Genomic DNA, 26,141 nt, shown 5'->3' on the forward strand with positions numbered 1-26,141 from the left:
GCTATTTGTGGGAAAAAACACTATTATACTCAAGGGCAAACTAAGTAAACATGTAGTTTGGCTCTGAGACCCTGGAGAATCACTACTTGTGGCTGTAGACCAGCCTTCCCCAACAGATGCCATCCAGATGTCTTGAACTGCAGCCATTATCATCCCTGACTACTGGCCAAGCTGATTGAGGCTGATGGGAGTGGTAGTCCCAAAAACCCCTAGAGGGCACCATGTTGGGGAAGGCAGCTGGAGGAATTAGATGGACCAGTACCTTGTCTCAGTATAAGGCAGTTGCATGTGCTCAACAGATTGTGCATTGATGTTTGTATTGCATCTACAGTGATCCATGCAGGATTCTATCCTCTGTCTGTATTTACATTTTCTAAAGCATATACCATAACAGGATGGACATTTGTCAATCCTGTTTACTTGGCCTGTGGTTATTTATATATATATATATATTAGCAAGAATTTAGCTCAGCACCCAGAAGTGCCTGTTCTGCCTTCAGCTAAAGTCTCAATGAATGAATGGCCACTTTGAGTAAAGAGTACGGTATTTGCCACTTAGTTATTATACATTTAAAATGTTGCTCAAGGGGAGGCTTCCTTTCAGATTAATGCTTAATGTGGTTTTGGACATGGGGTGGTGGAACATCCAGGGAGTAGAAATTAATCAGTAAGTAATGCAATCTCTTTTGAAACAGTCTACATGACATTTGAGAACTCAATTTGTTGATCAACAAGTGCATTTAAATGTAATATTTGCCAAGTCAGTTGAGGGAGAGCAGCAACAACAGGACCTGAAAGGATCAGTTACAAGAGCCATCCATTTTATGTTATCTGACTTTCTATAATATTCATGCAAGCTTTATTGGAAAAGAACATAAATTTGAAAAATAGTGAGATTAAGTGAAGCAGTACTAAAGCAAGGAGCTGGAAGCTTTTTCCTGTTTTATTTTGCAGGGGCAGCACTTTAGAGAAAAGCCATTTATAAGAAAGAGAACAGTAGTTATGTTAACATGGTAATTAATCAAGTTAGAAGGAAAGAGGAAACAAGTTGCAAATTGACTCCTGCAGTAATAAAAAGGAATCCTGAATGATACTCTGTAAATTGGCAAGGGGTTAGTAAACAGTCCCTCACTGTGTCTTTGGAATTTGGTGTGTACTAAATCAGCTCTCACTTTTGACACTCTATCCAGCAAGAGATTTCTGCATGAAGAAGCCTGCTTTTACATATGGATTCCCTTAGTGGATCAGGGACCACACAAACAGGTCGGATACAGATGTGCATTTGCAGCTCACTATATCTGCATGTACATTTTCAAATGAAATCCCCATCTACACTGCGTCACGGGGATGCTTGTTGCCATCTGTTTTGCTATACTGATAGGAATCTGCTTTCCCAACTGCTATGATAGGCCACAACCTCCATGCCACAGCTTGTTTGCTAAAACTATCTCTCTATTAGAGTCTGAATTTGTAGAAATCAATATTTTGATTTTTTTTTATTACTGTGAGCCCTTGTCCTCTCTTGATTCTGTTCACTTAAGCCCTGATCCCACCCATGCTTACTTGGATGCAAGTTAAGCAGGACATGGGCCAAAGCTACAGCCCTTACTGTTGTTACTGTTCCATGCCTGCCCCATCATGTTTAAATGCATTTACCACTAATTGTTTAGCCCTATTTGAGAGTTCCATGTGGTTATACTTGTGTGAAGGAGGGCAGGGATAATGGCACTAGCTCCATCCTCCCCATTGCTGTCCCCTTTGCTCTCCGTATGTTGGTGGCAAAGGTATGCAGTGAGGACCCTGCTGTAGTTGGGCAGCCCCCCCCACATGAATTAGGACCTTGGAAGACCAGGGTCCTAAATAATGTGGGGGGGTGTTCACAAGTAGAAAGGCTCTCCTACTTCAGAAGATAATCTTTCAAGTAGTGGAAGGTGATGGTGATGAGAGAGAGAGTTGGCACATTCAACATGTATGTACAGTAATACCTCAGTTAAGGAACCCTCCAGGAATGAAGCACCTTTTAAGGAAGGGTTTTTAATGGTGAAACTGACCAGCTTTGCTATTGATAAACTGACAAGCCTGTGCCTTTGCTTTGAGGTGAAACTGACAAGCCTCTGTCCTTGCTTTGCTATTAATAAACTGATAAGCCTTTACTTTGCTAGGGTGAAAATGAGAAGCCTGTCTGTTTGCTGTGCATTAAAGAGATCTCTTGCTTTCTACCAGGGCTGGGGAGGGAAGGATCCAATATGTAGGAATAGGGGTAAGCACCCTTTAAAGCCCCTGTTGAAGCTGCCCCCACCATCTATGAGAGGGTGTAGGAACCTATCCCTATTCTTTCCATGTTATTCCTACCTCTGGTACGTCTGCTTTGTTAACTGAAGGATTACTGTATAACCAAAACAGCCACATAATGCTTCCCTCTTTATCCCTCCCTTTCCTTAGTTGTTTCCTCAGTGTTAAATTTTAGATAGTAAACCATTCAGATCAAGAACCTGTCCTTTCATACCCTGTAAAGCATCATGACTGTGCTATGTAAATGAATAAATAATACTTTGAACACAGATAAGGTGTTTATTCACTTGCTGCATCTAAAAATCAGGCCCCAAAGTCCCAGTGGCAGTAGCAGATGTGTAAATCCCTTGTAAAAGTGCTTGGGAATGAGACTAAGCATAGTAGTTGGCTAGGCAATATACTCAGTAAATGGTATTAACTGGGAGGTGTTTGCCAGAACAAGTGATCACACTGTATATTCTAAGTGAAGTTAATTAATGAAATGTAGTTGAAATCTTGTTGTCTTGCTGTATTATCCATAATGCCATACCACTCTCTGATTCTACACAGTTCATCGATGTATGGAGTGAGAATAGATATCTCTGCTGGATACATTTATTGCACAGAAAGTTCTTCTGACATGTAATTCACTCTCCTAATTCTAGGATAGAATTACACAGCAGGAAGACCTTTTATTGTCCTAATATCCCTCTGAGTTAGTGCTGAAATCATTAGTGGTATAGTAACATAAGAGATAGCTATCCAAGTTTGTATCAGTTGTTTCCTATTGCAGCTTTGCAACACTGTCTCTCCAGCAAGACCCTTGCACTTCCTTTCTGAGAAATGGAAAGGGAGTTTCCCAGTACATTTCCACACACAGAAGCATTACACCCTGTGGCTACGTACCAGAGAAAAACAACTCCTCATCAGCTCCTTTGTACTAGCTTGGACACTAGAGATAACTCTTCCCACTGGGGCGTGAAAGGTGGATTTGTGAGTTCATTTTTCCTTCTGTGCAATTAGGATGTAGAATATGAGACCCAGGGGAGAAAGGCGTTGTTCTTTTTTTTTTAAATGAAAGTTTGATACAAGCCACAATTATGGTCTCTGAAATATTCATAACTGTTTATTCTGGAAATAAAATTTGTAAGGATGCTTCGGACTGCTTCATTTACTGGAATGCCAACATTCTTAGGAGACTTCCATATGATTAGAACAGACTTCTCCAATCTGGTGCCTTCCAGATGTTTTGGACTGCAACTCCTATCAGTCCCAGCCAACATGGCCAATGGTCAGGAACGATGGGAGTTGTTGTCCAATACATCTGGAATGCATCAGCTTGGAGAATTCTCATCTAGAAAGCTGAAATTTGGTACAGCAATTGTCCCTCTTTCCAAAAATAAATAAATAATGATAATCTGAAAATTGGATATTTGCACATGTCTGTCTCAAATTAGGGGACATAAGGTATACCCAAAATTAATATTTCACATATAATTATCCCAAAACAAGCATATTACCAAGAGTCTGAAAATCAAAATCTGACTTTCAAAAAGAGAGCAAGTGGTATGCCCCCAAATCGTTAAGCATATCCTCAGATTCAGAAAGCTGAAAACTGATATGTATGTAGCTCCAGATAATGATTGCTAGTGGAGGCAGGTGGGGGGGAGGAGAGAGAGAGAATTGAAATGTGTATGTCTCTCCCTCAAACTGGGGGGCATGAAGTATATTTAAAAAAGGGGTAAGATAGCCCCAGGTAACTAGAAATGATTTAAGCTAAACTTCAAAATAGGATATGAAGGTCAGAGTAGAGGTCAGCAATGTAACAAAAAGCAAGCCAAGCCTCATAAGGCATGGAATGTTTGGCTGTGATTGTTCTGTTACCTTTCACACACTTGGACTGCGGAATGAGGGACATGTATCTGTATTGGTAGAATGCATTTACCTGTAGGTGATGCAGCAACATTACAAGTGCAGGAAATCCAAAGCATAGTTATAAAAGAAATCTAAGCATATAAAGACTTGGCTATTTATTTAGGTTGTTTTTAACTGTTTTAATTATGTGTTCTAAAATCATTGCAACCCTCCCTGGGACCTCTGGGTGAAGGGCGGGTAAATAATAATAATAATAATAATAATAATAATAATAATAATAATAAAGTTTATTATAGTATTTATAGGTCGCACTTTTCGTAGAATACATCAAAGCAGCTTACAACATACAAAGGCAGAAAAAAATTAAAACAAAAATGTCATTAAAAAGAATAATAATAAAAACACCCATAATACTGTATGGGCTGCAGGGGGAGAGGGAAGTCATGTTAAAAGACCTGTCTAAAAAGTTCAGTTTTCAAGGGATGCCTGAAAGAAAGGAGGGGTTAGTTCTTGTCAACCCTCTATTGGTAAGGAGTTCCACAGGTCAGGGCCTGCCACACTAAAAGCTCAGTCTCTGGTGGAAGCCAATCGAACCTCAGGGGCACGGGGAACTACCAAAAGTGTCCCATCAGAAGATCTCAGTGATCGAGATGGGAGTCAGGTGGTCCTTAAGGTTCTTTGGGCACAAGTTGTTTACGGCTTTGTGAATGAACACAAGTTCCTTGAACCTGGCTGAGTAGCAAATTGGCAATCAGACCAGCTCTTTCAGCAGTAGGGTAATATGTTGCCAGTAATCTGGTCCTGTAAGCTGTCTGACTGCTGCATTCTGCACTAGTTGCAGCTTCCGGAGCAGATACAACGGCAGCCCCACTTAAGCATGTTATAATAATTGAGTCTTGAGGTTACCAAAGACATGGATCACTGTGATCAGGCTGTCACAGTTCAATGTCGCCTGCAGTTGGTGTAGCAGGCGAAGCTGGAAGAAAGTGCTCCTGGCCACAGAGTTCACTTGAACCTCTAGTGACAGAGATGGATCGAGGAGTACCCCCAAACTGCATACCTGCTCCTTCAGAGGGGTGCAACTCCATCCTGGACAGGCAATTGACCTATCTCCCAGACATGGGAACCAGCCACCCGCAAGGCCTCCGTCTTTCCAGCATTCAAACTCAGTTTATTGATCCTCATCCAGTCCACACTGTATCTGGGCACCGGTACAAGGCTTGCACAACCTCTTTTGAATCAGGTGTAATGGAGAAATAGAGCTGGATATCATCAGCATACTGATGGCACCTTGCCCCCAAACTCCTGATGACCACTCCAAACGTCTTCATACAGATGTTAAATAGCACTGGGAACAAGATAGTGCCATGTGGCACTCCATAGTATAAACAGCAGGGGGTCAAGGAGCACTCTCCCAATACTACTGTCTGGACATGACCCTGCAGGTATGAACAGAGCCACTGCAACACAATGCCACCAATACCTATCCTGCAGAGCCAGTCCAGAAGGATACCTTGGTCAATGGTATAGAAAGCTGCTGAGAGATCAAGCAGGAGGAGCAGGGTTGTACTCCCCCTGTCCTTTTCTCTATAAAGGTCATCCATCAGGGCAACTAAGGCTGATTCAGTACCAAACCCAGGCCTGAAGCCAGACTGGAATGGATCCAGGTAATCGGTCTCATCCAGGAATGTCTTCAGCTGTTCTGCTACAACTCTGTCAATCACCTTTCCCAGGAAGGAATTATGTATGACCAGGTGATAGTTGGGACCAGGACTGGGTTTTTTTCCAGTAGTGGCTGCACTAAAGAAAAGGTAAAGGTGTCCCGCACTTAGTGTGAGTCGTTTTCGACTCTTAAGGTGATGTTTTGCGATGTTTACTAGGCAGACCGTATATATGGGGTGGGATTGCCAGTTCCTTCCCCGGCCTTTCTTTACCCCCCAGCATATGCCGGGTACTCATTTTACCGACCATGGATGGATGGAAGGCTGAGTGGACCTCGACCCCTTTTACTGGAGATTCGACTTCCTCCTTCCATTGGAATCGAACTCCGGCCATGCACTACCGCCTCCTTTAAAGTGGCAGGCACCACCGCCTCACATAAAGAGACGTTTACCACTCCCTGGACAAACCCAGCCAGCCCTTCTCGGCTTGATTTCAGTAGTCATGACGGGCAGGAATCGAGAGGGCATGTAGTTGGACGCATCCTACAAGTACCCTATCCACATCTTCAGGCCTCATAAACTGAAATTGATCCCACAAAGTCAGAGAAGACATAGCACTGGACACCTCAGCTAGAACTGTAGCCATAACAGTAGGGTCTAAATCACTGCGGAGTTGAGTGACTTTATCCTCAAAATGATGGGCTAAATGGTCACAGCAGGCTTCTGTGCCTCCCGAGGCCCATCTCCACTACCAGGTGAGACTAGATTCTGGGTGACCCAGAAGAGCTCTGCTGGACAATTACTTGAGGACACAATAGGGGTTGCAAAGTATGCCTTCTTTGCTGCCCTTATTGTCACATGGTAGGTGCATTTATGCTCTCTAACCAGTGCTTAGTCTGCCTTGGAGTGAGTTCTATACCATTTGCGCTATAGCCATTGTCCAGTTGTTTCATCACACACAGCTTCCTAGAGCACCAGGGGGCATTGCAGACTCCACACCTCTGGAGAGGGTGCTTAGGAGCAATTGTGTTGCTCACAGTGAGATGAGAGCCTTGACAGGATCACTTGCTGTGTCCACTGGAATCCATCAGGATCCATAAGTCTCCAGGGGTAGACCATCTTAATTGGTCCCCCACCCTTATAGAGGGGGATATTCGTCATGAGTCCGAACTTCACCAGGAAGTGGTCTGACCATGATAATGGAGTCACAGAACACCCCATCCCCCATTTCCAGACCACCCCCTCCCCATTTGGAGCAAAGATCAAAACAAGGGTATGTCCTGTTCTGCATGTTGGACTAATGACAATCCGAGACAATCCCATGGTTGCCATGGAGACCATGAAATCAGAAGCCGGTGTAGCAATAGTCTCAGCATGAATATTGAAGTCACCTAGCATTATCGTCCAGGATTCCTTCAAAATACCATGCTCGAGACTACCTCAGCCACCTCAGTCAGAGAGGCTGTTGGGCAGCTGAGTGGGCAGTACACCAACAGCATCCCTAGTCTGTTTCTAAGGCCCAGCATTGGATGCAGGCCCTCAAGTCCCACTCCAAGGTGGAGAGGTTTCCCAGTGGTGGAGAATGAACTCCGATAAATCACTGCAATCTCACTTCCGCAACCCTCTAGTCAAGGTTAGTGCTCCACCAAGTGCCCAACAGGGCAGAGCTGGGTAAGGTCTAGTTCACCAGTCTCCCCACCCAGGTCTTAGTGATGCAAGTCAGGTTGGAAACCTCATCCACAATTAAACATGAATGGGCATGTCTTATTATGTACCGACCTGGCATTTAGCAACAGCACCACCAAGCTATTGGGCACATATCCATAGTTAGCCTCTGTCCTCGATCTTAACTCTTTGTTAGATGTATCTTTGATATTGGGAGGTTTACAGCATAAGCCTATACATATTGATTAGAAACAACACCCACTGTGTTTAGTAGGACAAATGGACTCCCTAGTCAGCATGAAGTCCCATTGATTTTTAGGGGAAAAAATTGAAACACATTTCTTCACTCCCGTTAAAATTGATGGCATTTCAAAGTGCTTGACTTTGGCTGGATTGTACCCATTTTATTAGAGATAAGATGTTCTTGTCTTACCAAGATTGAGATCAGGCAGATTCAAAGTTAGTGTTGTGCTGGTCTTAAATGTGCTAACTTTTAACAAATTAATAGCCTTATCTGTGAATCCTCATAAGGTTGCATCTGAAGTCAGAATAACAGGTGTAACTGAGGAAGATGCATAGATTTTAATAAACACTGAGTCTGAACATCTGCCTCAGTGAAAAAATTTGTCTCATTTATGAAGAAAATAGGATATAAATCACCTAATAACTGTCAAAAATGTCCTCAAAGTATTCTGTAGTCATTTTCCAAGCTGAAGTTAATGGGTCTTGCATCTGCGAACTGCTCTGAAAATTAAGGGGTGTGACTGTTCTGAACATTAAATGCTTTCATGTTTTGTATAATTCCAGTTGCTGCTAATCATAAATTTGCATATCACAAAACAGAGACTCTCTAAAGGGAGTACAATACATGCAGTAATGCTTATCTAATTTGTTTGCTTATAACTAGAATATATAATATATATATTGTGGGTTGTAGCCAACAAAGTTGGCCCGTTCTTGGAAGAACTTCCACTTGCGCAGTAGAACTTCTCTTGGGATCAGGATCCTTGAGAAACCGCTTTCTGTCTTATAGATCTGTTTAACTGCTGAACAGTTATGCCACACACCCCTGAGATTCATCTTGTGGCCCCATGGTATAAGGCCTTCAGAGGATGCATGAGTGGCATTCTGCTTGCACAGTGGGGTCTCCCCTTCCTCTCCTTTCCCTGCATGCCCCCCCAAATGCTCTAGATGACCCCTTCAACCCTCTGGAGCAGACTTTGAGGGTGCTTGAAGGGCTACAAAGAAGAGAAGGGGGAATTTCTGTTGCATAAGCAGATGTCTGTTGCACAAGTGAAGCTGCAGTAGCAGACAAACCCAGTGTTTTGGCACCTTACTATGTGGGTCATTCTTTCTCTAAAAGTACCTTTACACGTTCAGTGCATGCTAAAGACATTCTTGTTTATTGAAGCATTTCCCGACTGTTTATGTTGGCTGTGTATTCTACTGATCACTCTGTAATTTTTAGAATTTTATGGTATTTCTATGTGATTTTTATTGTTTGCATATGTTTTGATCATTTTGTGTACTGCTTTGAGATTTAAAAAAATATTAAGCACGTTATATTGAATGTCATAAATAAATATAAAACTTGGATGTGTAGCATTACTAATGCAATAGTAAAATAGATCATATATTGACATCATAAAGCATACACCAGGATACCTGTGCACTCTCCTTTTGTGCAATATGGAAGCTTCTCTTTTCTCCCTTTATTTTAAACCCTTAATGCTTCTCCACCTCTACCCTGAAAAAAATGCAGGTTTTTGTTAAAGTGCAATTCCAGTCTTTCAATCAATAAATCGTGCAAAATGAAAATTTCCCATTAACTTGGATAGTATGCTTTAGTCACAGATTTAGGTTTCTGGTCACTGAAATCCAGTATCCTTGTTCAAGAGCATTTGGATGTTGTGCGTATATGTGTAGAAGTCATCTACTTTTAGGTAGATCGTTGTAGGATTATCATTATATAGCAAGACAACTTCAGTGAAATAGTACAAGTACTGCTGGATAGCATGTTGGACTTGGATACTGCAGTTTCTGGCTCATATATCTCTGCTGAGTGATGTGTACACTCAGGGCCAGGTGAGAAACTTCCCCTCCTAGTGTGACCTCTGGTGGGCTCCCTGGTGGCCTGACTGTAAGTGGTGGCAGTGGCTGTGGGCAGCAGTGCCACAATCTGTGCCTGAGGTCTGTGAGCTGTCTGTCATTGTCATTACTCACAATGCCCTGATGAAATGTTGCTCTGGAACAATTTAAAATGGCACTTTCTCAGCTGCAACTGCTGCTGCTCAGGGCCTGGGTCCCAGATGGTGGGCAATAGGTCAGGCCCAAAACAGACACCAGCACTGTTGAGCCTTAACTTGCAGCTGCCTGATGATGCCAGCTGCTGGTGCTGGCCCTGAGTCGCCTTTCTTGAGTGGCTTTCAGTGAATAATTTCAGAGCTGTTCAGAGGGTTAAATTAGATAAGAATATATACAGTAGCAGTTTATATAACAAAGGGAGCTCAGTGGTAGAGCTGCTGCTTTGCATGCAGAAGGCCTCAGGTTCAATCCCCAGTACTTCAAGGCAGGGCTGAGACTATCTCCTACCTGAAACCTTGGAGAACCTCTGCCAGTCAGTGTGAACAATACTGAGCTCACTAGACCAATAGTCTAACTCAGTATAAGGCAGCTTCCTGCTTGTCTGCATAGAAACCTCCCTTGCCTGCCGCCATGGTCGTAGTCCGCTTTTCCTCCCTCCCACCAACTGCTTGCTTGTAAAAACAATAAACAGCTATGCAGGACTAAACTACATGACTAACATCATATCTAGTTGGTCCTTGGTGACTGGATCACACAGCCAATCTGTTCTGTTTCAGAAAATATGCAAGGGTCAACTTTAAAATATATGCTGGTGGTATTTAACACCTGCAAGACTCCATCATATGAGTCAATGTATGCCTTAGAATGCTGGTGGGGGTGTAAGACTCGTGGGATTTATTGGCACATGTAGTGGGAATGTTTAACTTTAAAACTCCAGTTAAGATCTATTTATACAAATTACCGACAGCAACAACTGACTCAATTGCCTTTATCGTATTATTTAACTAAAAAGAAATATAAGTTAACCCTTGCATACAAAAAGAACCAGGCTATCAAAGAGGAATGGAAAAATCTCATTGATGCCTCTAGATCCAAGAACTCGTCCACCTTCTGGTCTATTATATCGAATGCTTTCAGACAGTCTACTTTTCCCACGTATACCATCTCTCCCCAAATATGGGAACATCATTTCATTATTTTATACCAGAAGGTTTTTCCGAATAATGTGTATACTCAACTTCCCGATCCCTGCTTGCTCCCTGATTGGCCTCCTGTTACTCATCTTGAAATAAGAGAACTAATAGCTGGGCTTAAAAAAGGGAAAGCTCCAGGCCCAGATAATATTTCTGCTGAGGTCCTATATAATTTCCAAGACTGGTGGGCCCCCTTATTAGCCAAGCTGTTTACTAGTTTAAACGATTCTGGCCGTTTCCCAAAATCTTGGACAGAAGCAATAGTGATTCCTATTTTTAAAAAAGGGAATAGACAAGACCCTTCAAATTATCGCCCCATCAGTTTATTATCAGTAATAGGAAAACTATATGCTTCCTTCTTGAGAATAAAACTGCAGTCCTGGATAGACGACCATAATATCCTTGGTATGGAACAAGCAGGTTTTAAAAAAGGATCTTCGACCATAGATCATTGCCTCATTCTACATCATTTGGCAATGAAATATAGTAAATATCAGGGTACCGGCTTATATGCAGCCTTTATTGATTTAAGGGCTGCTTTTGACTCTATACCCCGTGACAAACTATGGCATAAATTATCGTGTACATCCATTGATAAAAGATTACTTTTCCTTATTTATAACCTGCATCAACACACATCCATACAAGTCTCCTGTGCTAAGGACGGGGGCCTAACAAACCCTATTCCAACATTTACAGGGGTGAGGCAAGGCTGCATTTTAGCCCCCCTTCTTTTCAACCTCTTTATAAATGATTTGAAAGACCACTGTCTCTCTCAGGAGTTTCACATCCCTAAAATCGCTGATGTGCGCTGCCCCTTGCTCTTATATGCCGATGACGCTGTACTCTTATCTTTTTCAAAGATTGGCCTCAAACGCATGATAAGAGCTTTCATGTCCTATTGTACCGAGAACCAACTTTCTATAAACTTGGACAAAACCAAAATTCTTGTCTTTTCCAAACGAAGAAATCTCCCTGTTTGGAAAATTAACGGCTGTCAAATTGATCAAGTTGCCCATTATAAGTATCTAGGGATAATTTTTCATTCTTCTATGGGCTGGACTACGCACATAAAAGAGGCAGTATCGAAAGCAAGATATTCTGTTAAAAACTTACTTCGGTTTTTCTATTACAAAGGAGCTTGTTTTGTTCCAGCAATCCTTGAATTATTCAACTATAAGATCATACCCCAACTTTTGTATGGAGTTCTACTCTGGATCCATTCTATGGATAATACAGTCAAGGCAGTTCTCTCTAGTCTATTACGCCGGTTGTTAGGCGTTCCGAGATGCACTCCATCAGCGGCGCTTAGGCTTGAATGTGGTCTTTCCTCATTGGATTGCCAGGCCTGGCTAATGACGGCCAATTATTGGGTAAAAATCTCCTCTAATAATTCGCCGAGCCTTTTTTCTGCATACTGGAAAGACTCCAGCCCTTCCCTCTGGAATACTAAAATTGAACTAAAAATGCTGAAAATGGGCTTATCTAAAGCACATTTAATTCAATACTCGCCAAGTGATGCCTTAGTCTCAGTTCGCTCTCGCCTTAAAGATATGGACTATCAGAGTTCAATCACTAGGGCTGCGAAAACATGTTCCCCTTTACATTTAAAATTATTATTTGAATATGGTAAGATTGCTCCATACCTGCATTTTCTCACTATTCCTAAACTCCGCTCAGCTTTCTCTAAAACAAGATTTAACTGTTTAAACTCTGCAATTCTTGAGGGAAGATTTAATGGAGTTCCATATGATCTCCGCATTTGCCCTTGCAGAACTGATAGTATTGAAACTATCTATCACTGCTTATTTGAATGTGCCCTCTATACTCAGACCAGATATAAATTTCTTAACTCTATATTCCCAATTTCCTCTTACCAATCTCCTGATGATATGATTGTTTTTGCTCTCTCTGGTTTAGATAAAGGAATTACTATACAAGTTGCTAAATTCCTATATGCCGCTCAATTAATACGTGCTAACATTTAAATGAGAATGTATGGTACTCTCTAGTATACTGTATATCTCTTTTATTTTCTTTTAAATTGTTTGTATTTACAGTCGATATGGGTCTTTGACCGCAAATTAAAGATTTGATTTAGTGGGAATGTCTATATTTGTTGGGAGACATTTCCTAAGATCATCTCAAATTACTAAGCAAACAATTGAGCCTGATTGCAGATTATTGCTATTTGCTGATGAGCATAAAAATCTTCTACATAAGGACTTGATAATCTTCTGATAGTTGCATCTTGCTCAGCAGTTGCACAACATTAGGTCTCTGACATTAGCTGTTTAGGGGAACCTCCAGCCTGTGGGGCAAATTTGGCCCAAAGTGGGATCCAGTTTGGCTTGCAAGGCTGTTTTCCCCAAACCACACCCACCTGCCCCATACCTGTTGTGAGGTGTGATGGCAGGTAGATATGTCAGATGTGAAGCAGGTAGAGGTCCAGCTGGATCCCCTATGGGGAACTCAGTCTGCTTCTGGGTTGGAATTGCTTTTTAATATGTTTTTAAACCTTTTTTAAAAAAAACACTATGTTTTTAAATCTTTTTTAAAGATGTCTTCAAAGCTTTTTAAAAAGTGTTTTTAAAGTTGTTTTGTTTTAATGTATTTTAAAGTCTGTTTTTATGATGTTTTAAAGTGTTTTTAGTGCTTTTGTTTGCCGCCCTGGGCTCCTACTGGGAGGAAGGATGGGATATAAGTCAAATAATAAATAAATAAAATAAAATAAATAAAAATAAACTCAATCGCGCAGCCAGTCCCTGGAGAAAGCAGGGTTGAAGTCAGTGCCCACCAGCTGATGGGTGATGATTTCAAGCCTGATGGATCAGCTGTGCAACCAAGTTCCCCATCGGGATTGCACAGCTGATCTCTCTAGAAAGCAGCTTTGCCAGCACTATGGTTGTTGCTTTGGAAGCGCTAAGCATAGGGCTTGCAAAGCGCTTTGCACAGTATTTCCCAAATGCCAGACCACCAGCACATTGCAATCCCTGTGGTCAGTGCTTCCCAACTGCCAAGCATAGGGCTGGCAAAACCCCTTGCACTGCAGTTCCTAAGCATCCGACAATGCTTCTGAAGCTCTGCACAAGGGACTTTGACAGGTGGGCAGAACGATCTACATGTTCATCATCTTCTGCCATAATGGTGTCAGGTGGCTGGCAGGTGAGTGTCAAATTTGCACCTGGGGATGGGGACAGATAAGGACCTGACCTGCTGGGCAAAATAGGTTCCCTATCTCTGTTTTATGGAAATGATACGTCCATGTATGGGATTGTGGCCTTACTGGATTTATTGACTCATGAATCAAAGCTGTCAAGAAAAGAGGTCAAACTTGATGACTTCTGTAAAACATTCATAGTATCCCTTCATCTCCCATGTGAATGGGGTACCCTATGTTCCTGGACTACCACAACCTCATAGGAGGATAAGGATTGACACTCTAGCCAGGCATAACCAACATGACAGATGCTGCGGACTGCAACTCCCATCAGCCCCATCCAGCATGGTTAATGGTCAGTGATGAGGGAGTTGTAATCCAGCAACATCTGGAGGGCTATGGGCTAGCTAACCCTTCTCTAGAATAAAAAGTCTGTGGACATTTTCGCTGTGAAAGTGCTTACATATGATATCAATTTGCACTCAGTTATCTCTCATTTTGTTTGTCATTTTTTAATTTTGTAACATTCCCACAATTTTGAAGTAAATATATATTAAAAGAAAAAGGCTGACATGAGGGGCAATGACAAAGAGTGTGACTTTATCTCTTCCCTTTATCTCTTTTGAGAAGAGGCCTCAATGTCACTGCTGGTGAGGAAGACTAGCAAGGTGACAAAGAACTGAGACCCTGTCCAAGCATCACCTTGCCTCTCTGCCTCATTCTTTTCTGCAGGCCACAGTGCTGGGTGCTAAGCCTCTAGAAGTTTCAGAATGTAAGAAGTTGTCTCTGTTATGATATGTGACAGTTCAGAACCCATCCTTGATTTCTGATAACTGCTTATTGAAGGCAGCCTAGTTTAAAGCATTCTGCATAACATTTGCCTTCCAGAAACAAATAGGCATGTAATTACTCTGTAATCACATAGTAATTAGTGTCTGCTATGCCTATATTGCATAATTATATGCCCTGAAAATTACATGGAAATTATACTTGGATTTAGTATGTATTTCTGCACACTGTGTTGTAGACAAAATAAACTTGGGGTTTAATATATAATTATAACTGCAATAATGTTGAAATTCTGTAGAATGTTGCAGCTTTCTTTTGCCAATTACCAGTTTGTGCTATGGTATACAGACTATGATCCTCAAAGTCCCGTAGCTGCACTGCCAGTGACTAAGCAGCAACACATGGCCTGGAGGTATAAGGTCATATTCATGAGGGAGAGCACTGCAACAACCCAAATGGCCCATGTTCATATGCTCGTCCTACTCTTTTTCTGGTGTGTTGGAGGGATCGTTCAAGGGAATACACTCAAGTAGGGATTTATGTAGCCCCTAGTTTGCCTTGAAGTACATTAGGGAGCAGCATGTGAGCCTAACGCGGCATGCCACTGCATATATAACCTATGCTCCAGACCTATCTATGAAGAGGCATTAATGGCTTGAGGATCACAGCTATGAACTTGTATAGGGCTAGGTTTTACTATTATTGCTTCAGATTTTTAATGTTTAATGTATTTGTACGTTTTATTTTGTACGTCACCTAGAGTGGCTGGATAACCAGCCAGATGGGCGACTAATAAATTTAATTAATAATAATAATATCTGACTCTCCTGCCTTTTATTTTATGTGTTTATGGTTCGCTTCTGGTGCCAGGAGTTTCTTGAGCTGACAAATATATATCTCCTTGATACCTGAATAATACAAATGTCCAAGTACATCAGTAATCCTATTTCTCCCCCCCCCCTTTTTCTTCTTCTTCTTTATATAGTGGAGCCTGTAATATCAAAGGGGAACAACTGTTTGGATGCAGCAAAAGCCTGTAACCTCAACGACACCTGCAAGAAATACCGATCAGCTTACATAACCCCCTGTACCAGCAGTGTGTCTAATGAAATCTGTAATAAGCGGAAGTGTCATAAGGCCCTAAGGCAATTTTTCGACAAAGTTCCCCCGAAGCACAGTTATGGGATGCTTTTCTGCTCCTGCCGAGACATCGCATGTAGAGAGAGGAGGCGGCAAACTATTGTCCCTGCGTGTTCATATGAAGACAGGGAGAAACCAAACTGCCTGAATTTACAAGATACTTGCAAGACGAATTACATCTGCAGGTAAGATAACACATGGCAGTGGAGTGATTAATGAGGTACCAGAAGGAACCTTTGGAGCTGCTGAAATTGCCAAGGCTGGCATGTAGTATTTTCGCCAGGGAACAGGACAGCAGGAACGAAAACCTGACATCTTTAACAGAATAATAAAAACATCTCGTTAAGCCTGAATATTGTTAAAATATCTGTTTCCTTTGGAAAAAACTAGGAAATGCATGAACTTTCCCCAGATATAATTCTGCAGGTTTTTTGTTTTGTTTTGGCAGAATATTATGAGTGAACATGTAATCAAAACATACTTGACAAGATGAAAGAATAATTTGTCCTGTTGGTAGATGGTAGAATTGTAAATAGTTTTCAGAACAATTTGCCATTTCTAGTGGATTAACCCCTTAATCTGCACGGGACCACGATATCTGTCGGAACGCCTCTCCCGATATGAACCCGCCCGTTCACTACGGTCTACTATGAAGGTCCTCCTCCGGGTCCCAACCCATAGGGAGGCCCGGAGGGTGGTGACAAGATCTAGGGCCTTCTCAGTGGTGGCCCCCGAACTATGGAATAGTCTCCCCGAGGAGGTGCACTTGGCGCCAACACTATCATCTTTTCGGTGCCAAGTTAAAACCTTCCTCTTCTCTGAGGCATTTTAATTTAAGTTAATTTAATTTTAAATTGTTGTAATCTGATTTCAGTTTGTACAGTTTTTATATACTCTGTTTTATGAGATTGTGTAATTTTATTGTATTTTTTGATGTTCACCGCCCAGAGAGCTGTTGATAGTCGGGCGGTATATAAGTTTAATTAATAAATAAATAATAAATAAATTAGTTTCAACTCCATCTTGCTCCCATGGGGCCAAAGAGGAAGGGTATTTAGCAGGTTGAAATGGGAAACTCATTTAAAGGATGTTGTGGAAATGACTCAGTAAGTGTTAATCACATCTACCCTAGGACAGAGAAGGGCAACCTGCATTGCTGGACTACAACTCCCATCATCCCTATTGGCCATACAGGCTGGGGCTAACAGGAGTTGGAGTCAGTCCAGGAAATGATGCTATAGCAAGAGGTTGCAGTAGTGAACTCATGAAAAATCGCTAAGCTCTATGATTCACCTTTCTCTTACTGTCAGTCTTCTCTTACGAGAGTCCCTGGACTATGCTACACATCTCCACAACTATGTTAAAGTGTCTGTGCTCAAGGTTCAGTGGGGTCCTCATTTGAGGCTATCCCACTGGTTGTGTCTCGTGTGTATAACTGACTCTGAGAATCTCTATAACCCATAGATCTCCTATAACTATAAATCCCATAGGGCCACAGTGATCTCTGTTCGGTATTTTTACTCTAACAGCCCTATTTACATTACTTTTTTAAAAAAATATCCTTGACATGTCATGGGGGAGATCCACCTACTTGGACCCTGCTTGTCTGTTCCACTTGGATATAATGTATACTTATTGTATAAGCAGGTAGAGTTCAGTATGCAGAGGGGCAATAACGTGCAGTGGTCTCCTGCCTGAACTGTGAATGGAGGGTTATCAAGTCTATTATTATTATTTTTATTATGTATTAGATTTATATCCCACCCTTCCTCCCAATAGGAGCTCAGGGCGGCAAACAAAAGCACTAAAAACACACTAAAACATAATAAAAACAGACTTTAAAATATATTACAACAAAACATCCTTAAAAACATATTAAAACAAAAACCTTTAAAAATATCTTTTTTTAAAAAAGCTTTAAAAACATATTTTTTTAAAAAAAGCTTTAAAATATATATTTTTAAAAAGCTTCAAAACATATTAAAAAGCAATTCCAACACAGATCAAGACTGGGATAAGGCCTCTACATAAATGGCTTGTTGAAAGAGGAAGGTCTTCAGAAGGTACCAAAAAGATGTTAAACAGCATGGGAGACAAGATGGTACCATGTGGCACCCCACAGCACAACTGCCAGCGGGCTGAAAGAAAATCACCCAATGCTATTCTCTGAAAACAACCCTGGAGATAGGATCGGAACCACTGTAAAACAGTGCCTCTGATACCTATCTTACTAAGTCGTCTCAGGATACCATCGTCATTAGTATCAAAAGCTGCTGAGAGATCAAGTAAGAATGACAGACTCACATCCCCCTATCCTTCTCCCAATAAAAGTCATCCAACAGGGCAACCAGGGCCAATTCAGCCCCATAACCAGACCCAGACTGGAATGGGTCAAGATAATCTGTTTCATCCAAGAGTACTTGCAATTGCTACACCACAACCCTTTCAATCACTTGCCCTAAAAGGGTGGTGTTTGTGACCGGGCAGTAGTTGTCAGAAACCAAAGGGCCCAATGTGGGCTTTTTCAGGAGCTGTCGGATCACCACCTCTTTCAGGGTGGCTGGAACCACTCCCTCCTGCAACGGAGGTCCTGCAGTGTGTTGACCACACCCGGGATCCACTCGGTCAAACCCCTTTGGCAAACTTTAATAAGCCGAGAAGGGCAAGGGTCGAGAGGAGACGTTGCTGGCTGCATTGTGGCAAGCATCTTGTCCACGTCATAAGGCCACATAAACTGAAACCGATCCCAAAACGTTGCAGCAGATGTTGCACTGGACACCTCACTGGGGACTACAGTAGATGTGGATGGGGCATCCAGATTGCTACAGAGGCGAGCAGCTTTACCCTCAAAGTGCCTTGCAAACAATTCATGGGGGGCCTCCAAAGGGTCTAAAACTGCATTTCCTGGACTTGATGTCAGCAGACCCCTGAAAATACAGAAAAGCTGCACTGGATGGCTACTTGAGGATGCGATGGCGGCAGAGAAGTGGGCCTTCTTCGTCACCCTCACCACCACAAGTAGGCACAGTTACGATGTTTTACTCATGCCCAATCAGCCTCACAGCATGTCTTTCACCACTTGCGCTCTAGCCATCATCCAGCCTGTTTCATTGCCCTTAGTTCACTGGTGTACCAAGGAGCAAACCAGGCTCCACAATGCTGGAGAGGGTACTCAGGGGCAACTGTGTTAAGAGTTTGACGCGCTTCGCAGCATGACAAGGGCTTCAACAGGATCACCTGCTCTATCTACTGGGAACTCTCTTAGGTTCAGGAATCCTGTCGATTCCGTTAGTCTCCGGTGGCAGACCATCTTAATTTCTCCACCACCCCTGCAGGGGAGGATCGGAGCCATAAGTCTAAACTTCACCAGGAAGTGGTCTGACCGTGACAATGGGGTGGCATCCATCCCCCCCCATCTCCAGACCATTCCTTCCTCCATCTGGAGCAAAAACCAAGTTGAGGGTGTGCCCTACCCTATGCATGGGGCTAGTGACAACTTGAGACAGCCCTATGGTCGTCATAGAGGTCATGAAATCCCAAGCCAGAACACTAGAGGCAGCCTGAACATGGACATTGAAATCACCCAGGACTATTGTTCTGGGCTCCTCCAATACCACAGCCAAGACAGCCTCTGCCAGCTTGCTCAGAGAAGCTGCTGGGCAGCAGGGTAGATGGTACACCAGCAGCAACCCTAGTTTACTGTCTCCTTGGTCCAACACCAGGTGCAGGCCCTCACAGTCAGCTCCAAGACAGAGTGGTTTCCTGGTAACAGTGAAGAAAGTTTTGTAGACCACAGCAACTCCCCGTCCCCAATCCCTGCAGCCTATGCTGGTGTTGCACAGAGTATCCAGTTGGGCAAAGCTAGGTCAGATCAATTTCTCCCAGCTCACCCACCCAGGTCTTGGTAATGCACACCAAATTGTCACTGTCATCCATGATCAAATCATGGATGAGTGTGGCCTTATTGTGTACCGATCTGGCATTAAACAACAACACACACAGGCCAGTGGGCACAACAGATGAGCAATGAGGAATCCATCAATGAGAGGAGTGGGAGCAAGGAACAAGACAGCCTTGCCCTCGTCTTCTGTTGTAGCTCACCACCTCCCCATGGCTATACCTCCCCCTTTCCATGATCACTGAAATTGGGGTGGTATCACCCATATTCTTCCTTACTAAAGGATCCTCCTGAACACCTGATATGGAAACAAGAGCCCACCAACAAAACCTACCTGAACCAGTTATCCCAGTAGGCCTCTGAGAGAATTGGGAACAGTCAGACGCACTCAATATCTTTCACATAGGGCACATTTACTCCCCCCCCAATCTCACACGCAGGGAGGGCCAGCCTTCTGCCAGTTGCAGACTCTCACTCTGAAGGCACCTGGTAACTTTCTGTTATTGTTCAGTTCACTGCACAGGCTCCCACCCTGTGCAGGAACTACACATGCACCATATGTCCCCACTACCAATCTCCTGTAGAAGGGGGTAGCACCCTCGCCCTTGAGACTCCCTAAGGGGCTTCCAAATGGGAGATCCTGAAGGGCAGCCGGGCTTTTATGCCCCCTGACCCAGCCAGGAGCTGCTACAAGAGGCTGCAAGATTGACTGCAGCCTCTCTCTGCAGTCAGGGTCAGGCAGGGGGTTCCAGTCCTTGCAACACTTACCTGGGACCTCAGCTGTCTCGAGAGACAGCAACCCAGAGGAGTGAGAGAGCAAGCACCCAGATTTTCAGGTGCTTACTCTCAGTGCAGTTCTTCTCCAGTCCCCCAGTGCTGCAGCCTTGAACTGTATGCACATTTATAGATGTGCTGTATCTATCAACACTTTAGGCAAGCTGTGTCTTTAAGCCAGGAGTTCTATGGTCCATGGACCTAGGGGGTCCATGGATGGGCTTCAGAGGTCCATGAACCAGGTGTAAAAAAAAAACAATTTAGAATGTAATAACATAAATTGTATTTATTTATGGGGGTCCATAGCTTTCATTAGATTCTCAGATGGGTTTGTGACCCTAAAAAGGTTAAGAATAACTTCTTTATGCAGAGCATGTGGATGCATAAGAAGAGGCAGGTTTGTTCACACAGTTTGCTACCCTGTATGAAGATAGATCTTATTCCTTCTTTGTAAATTTAAAATATATGGGTGGGCCATAGCAATTATAGTGGGGAGGCCAAAGACTGAAGTTGATCCACCGTCGTTAGAGAGCAGTGGTTCCCAGCCACGGGGCTGTGACCCCCAGGGGAGCTGCGAAGTAATCCAGAGGGGGCCTCGACCAGTAAAGAAATTAATTATTTATTAATTTTTTTAAAAAGTCTTCACTCCCTGGAAGCTGTCTGCTCCACACTACCACTGGAGATGACACCTCCCCCTTGTTCCAAACGAGAAGGGAGGACTTTTGCTGAAGTGCCAGAGCATCTTTCAGGCATGCCAAGGGTAAGCATCTGCCTACAGAGCATGTGGCAGATGCCAAAGGAGGCTGAGGGTGAAGCTACCAAGAAGAAGAAGTTACTATCACTGACTCCCATCTCCTCGCACTGCCACTGCTGACGACACCCTTATTGAGAATGAGTACTGCAACGGAAATGTAATTATTTATTTAATTATTATTGCATTTATATCTCACCTTTCCTCCACGTTGCACAAGGTGGTACCCATAGTTCCCCCCCTTTCTATTTTATCCGTACATTAACCCTGTGAGATAGGTCAGGCTGAGAGACTGTGTCTGGCCCAAGGTCACCCAATGGGCTTCATGGCTGGATGGGGATTTGAACTTGGATCTTAGTCCAACACTATAACCCACTGGTGTTGGGATACAGGACAGTACACCTTCAGACTGTTGCGGGGGGAGGGGGATACCAATTTGATTGGACCTTTGCATTAAGAAAAGAAAATGCAGGGTACTTTTTATGGAAAGGTTTATTTGGAGATGTGATTTTGCCACGCACCACTTTTTCAATTAAGAGAGTGTGTGTGGCGGGGGGGGGTCACAAAAATTTTTGAGCTGTTAAAAGAGGTCTTGTACTCATAAAGGTTGGGAACCACTGTTATAAAGGTTTCTCGGTGTTAGTGGCTCAGCTGTAGCTTCTCATCTTCCATGTACAAAGAAAATATTCCCAGCTGGCAGTTTAGAAAATATTTACTCTCTACACCATGATTCTGGGATGAAGGATTCCCTCCATAGTGTTGAACAGATGAAGCCAGATGAAGCCCAAGATTCCATGACATTTGTTTTCATAGTGTATGGGCTAGTTGATGCTTGAAGTGCAGTATCTGTGAGTTGCCTTGTGTGAACCTCCTGTCCTGACAATATTTTTCAGAATCTGTTCTTAGTCACTAGATAGCATTCCCTTGCTACATAAGTCACAGGACAGGTCTGTACTTTCCTGACTGGTTCATACAGTCTTGGAATAAAAGACAACTTCACCTTCTAGGCCTCCTGTTCCTGTTTACTACTCTCGCTGTATGTTACTACCCAGATAGTAGCTTTTTCACTCAGATATCTACTAGAGCTCCAATGTGTTTTATCCTTGTGGGAGATCGGAAAGGCAATGGTTAATGAACATTGCCCTCATGTTTGAATCTGTGGCATGAAGTATTTCCTTTAAGTGCCATCATTACTTCTGGCGCTGTCTTCATTCATTTCAGCATCCAAGTTACTTAATGCTATTTCATTTTCTCACTTTTCACTCATCTTCCCTGACGTTACGCCTTTCGTTCTCCAACATTGCACACCCCAGCTTCTTGGTCAAAAAATGTTATTACTATTTTTGAAAGCGACAGGAGTATGAAAATGGATTTCTTGGCAGATTACTGAATGCAGTTCTCTTTCCATTCAAATTGCTGTTCAGCAGGTTATGCCTCTGAGAGCCTGTTGGGTTGGCGTAATTGTCAGAGAGCTAGTTTATGCCTGCATATTCCTCACTTGATTGCTGTAGTGCTAAGTGATGGCTTGCATGTGTGAATGAGCCATCTCAGATCAAATACCACTGTTGGGATGTTAACGTCTCATAGCATCACAGACACAGTGTTTTTCAGTGAGACAAAATTCAGACGAGGTGGGTGGCCTTGGCTCATAATTACTTGGGGATTTCTGAACTGATGGCGTTTGTCTCCCATTTCTAGTATTCTCTATCCTTAGTGCTAATCTGGACATATTGTCTATCTCTTTAAGATGGGGTGATGTCCTTGGCATAATTCGTGGAGGAAAAAGCTATCAGTGGCTACTGGCCATGATAGCTATGCTCTGCCTCCATAGGCGGAGGCAGTATGCTTCCAAATACCAGATGCTGGAAATGGTAGGAAGGGAGAGTGCTCTTTGCACACTGGTTCTGCTTGCGGGTTTCCCATGGGCAACTGGTTGGCCACTGTGAGAACAGGATGCTAGACTAGATGGGCCATTGGCCTGTTCTATCAGGCTCCTCTGATGTTCTTATGTTAATTTAATGTTGCCCTTGCCCTAATTTCATGTGAGTGGCAGTATGGAGGAAAATGGGGATAAGAAGATATCAGAGAGAGAGGCCACATCCACACCATATGTTTAAAGCTCTATTATACCACTTTTAACAGTTAGGACTTTCCCCAATGAATCCTGGGAATTGTAGTTTGTTAAGGATACTGAGAATTGCTAGGAGACCCCTCACAGAGCTACAATTTCCAGAGTGGTTTAACAATCAATCCCTCTTTTTCAGGGAACTCTGGGAATTGTAGCTCAGTGAGGAGAATGCCTTCTCTCAGCACCCTTAACAAACTACAATTCCCAGGATTCTTTGGGAGAAGCCATCGCTGTTGAAGTGGTATAATAGTACTTTAAATGTATGGTGTGAATGTGGCCAAAGAGAGAGAGAGAGAAATAAAAGGTAGCCCAACCCACTTTTGACTCCAGTCCTGCCCACCTATGGCTCTGGTCTGGCCACTGCTAGTATTGGGCTCCTGGAAGATTACCTCTAAGAGAGAAAAAGTTGCATAGCCTACCTTTAAGAGCTTGGAGCCAGGGGTATAATACATAGCTGCTCCAGTAGTGCCTTTGCTCACCTGTTCTCTCTTGTATTTTGTAAAAACCTAGATAATAAATCGGCAAATGTACCTTTGCACGATCTGAATGTGCATAACTGTATTCTCCGTTGTTTTTGCCAACCCTGACAGGGGAAGTGTTCATTTTAACAAGTAGCAAGTCTAGCTTCATAGCTCAGTTGTGTGGTGGAAAGAGAGAAGAGCAGCAATACTGGAGGCTGTTTCTGTATGGGCAAAGGTACTAGGCTTAATCTTAGATAAAGTCTGAGAAAGCACCACTAGTGCCCTTTCAGTGATGTTGGGATCCTATGCCCAAATCCTGTGAGTGGCTTCTAGGATCCAGTCCATTGGTGCATGGAAAATGAAATTAAGGTGCACAACCCAGTAAGTGTCGCTCCTCCATGCTTGCTCTTCATTTCAGTGAAACTTGCATGGAAGTGAATTTGATGGATTTACTCCAAAGAAAACACCATGCCTGAGGGTGGAACTAGATGCCATGCTCAACACAGAGCTGCTGTCAGAAATGGAAACCCTCTGCTGACTTCTCATATCTTTTAGGCACATTTGCTCGCCCTTCCAGCAGTAACCAATGATTTGGAAACCAGCCCTTCCTCCCAAAGGTTTGCAAGAGGCTTGACTCTTTTGACAGCTTTCACTAACCTGGTGCCCTCCAGATATTTTGGACTACAGCTCTCATCAGCCCCAGTCAACACAGCTGATGGGGCTTGTAGTCCAAAATATCTGGAGGGCACCAAGTTGGCAAAGGCTGCTCTTGACTTTCCCTTATGATTTCATTTTAGCCAATCGTTAATCATCTGGAATGAGGGCAGAGAAATGCACAGTGTGATGATCTCATGGCACCAATAAGTTTGTGTAAATGTTACAGGGAGAGAGGGAAACCACAAGAAGAACATTGTGTTTTTGGAACACTAGTCCCACCTTTATCAGTAGGCATATATGCTTCTGAACTTCCTTCCTTAACCCTTTTCAGTGTACCCTCTAGCTGATTCTCATAGCCGTATCAGGCTTCATCAGATGCCTTTGTTCTTTTACTCCCTCTGCAAGAAGCCTAAAGTGATGCTTCCAGTGTCCCAGTACTGTGATCTGAAAATGCTAAGTCTGTTTCTTAGTTGCTGGGGCTAAATGAAAATAATTATATGGAGTGCCCTCTAGACACTTCTTTTGGGCACTGAGAGTTTTGTTTAATTTTCTTTTCAAATTGGAAGGAATAAATCAACTGAGCAACACTTAAAAACACTTTTGGTAACTATTGTGACACTTGGTCTTTTGGGAAGATCATTATCTCGGCACATCACACATATTAAAACAATAAATAGAGCAGCTTGCATTCAGGATATATAGAAGTCCATTTCTAAGGTCTTGGAACTCTTTCTCAGGCTCTGTACATATTCCCAGTGTCCATTAAGAGAAAATGGACTTGCAAATGCTGACATGCACACTGTCTACTAGCCTACTCTTGTTTAGCCATCCATTGACACTTCTTTAGGTGTATGTATAGATGGATAAATAGACAGATAAATAGACCATTAAGTCTGTCTTTTACAAAGAGCAGTTATAAAAGAACTACTCTCAGTAGTACAAGTACTGTGGAGTAGGGATGGAATCCTCTCCTTTTTTACATTTTTTTAAAGTGTTAAGTAATGAACAATCCAATTTCTTTTTCCTCCAATATCTTTTCATTTTTTCATATATATTTGTTTTGCAGAGAATTATCAATATTATAATAATTATCAATATTATAATCACTATTTATTCACGAGTCTCCACTGGTATCAATCTTTATTCTGAACTCTGTAATGATTGCCTGTTTACATTCCTTTCAAGTGGAATAGGTGGCATTTCTCAAAATATAACTTAGAAGTTGTGAGCTTCAGCTCACTACCTTGCCATTTTTTTCCAGCTCCCCATTAATTTTCCAGCATTTCCAGCATTTATGGGAAGCTTGCATAACAAATGTGATTTCTTACTATCATATGTATCTGAACATGCCAATTTCACACAGGAATCCTGTTGTGAGGACTTTGCAAAAGAACAATGCACATTATCAAGACAATCAAATTTTAGACTGAGTCTATAGCCAAATGCTAGCTGATGTGTATTGTATTTGTTATGCAAGCTTTCCATCTCTATATGTGTTTGTATTGATGACATTTTAATTGTATATTTTGGTTGTTTTAAATTATGTTCAATTGTGTTATTTATTAAATTTATATTAAAAATATATTAATCATTTCACTAACTCAAGCTAGTCTGTTACTTAGCCCAGTTTTGT

The 26,141-nt window shown here is 42.5% G+C and overlaps 1 protein-coding gene across 1 annotated transcript in view; it reads left to right on the forward strand.

The window, feature by feature from the left end:
• The window catches only part of GFRA1 (GDNF family receptor alpha 1), a 316,795-nt gene that overhangs the window by 180,928 nt on the left and 109,726 nt on the right, over window positions 1-26,141 (forward strand). The window contains exon 4 of the mRNA XM_061635904.1: window positions 15,685-16,024. Coding sequence (XP_061491888.1) covers window positions 15,685-16,024 — 340 coding nt within the window. The remainder of the gene's footprint in view (window positions 1-15,684; window positions 16,025-26,141) is intronic.

The sequence above is a fragment of the Rhineura floridana genome, chromosome 7 (assembly GCF_030035675.1).
Source record: "Rhineura floridana isolate rRhiFlo1 chromosome 7, rRhiFlo1.hap2, whole genome shotgun sequence".
In the NCBI taxonomy this organism is placed as follows: Eukaryota; Metazoa; Chordata; class Lepidosauria; order Squamata; family Rhineuridae; genus Rhineura; species Rhineura floridana.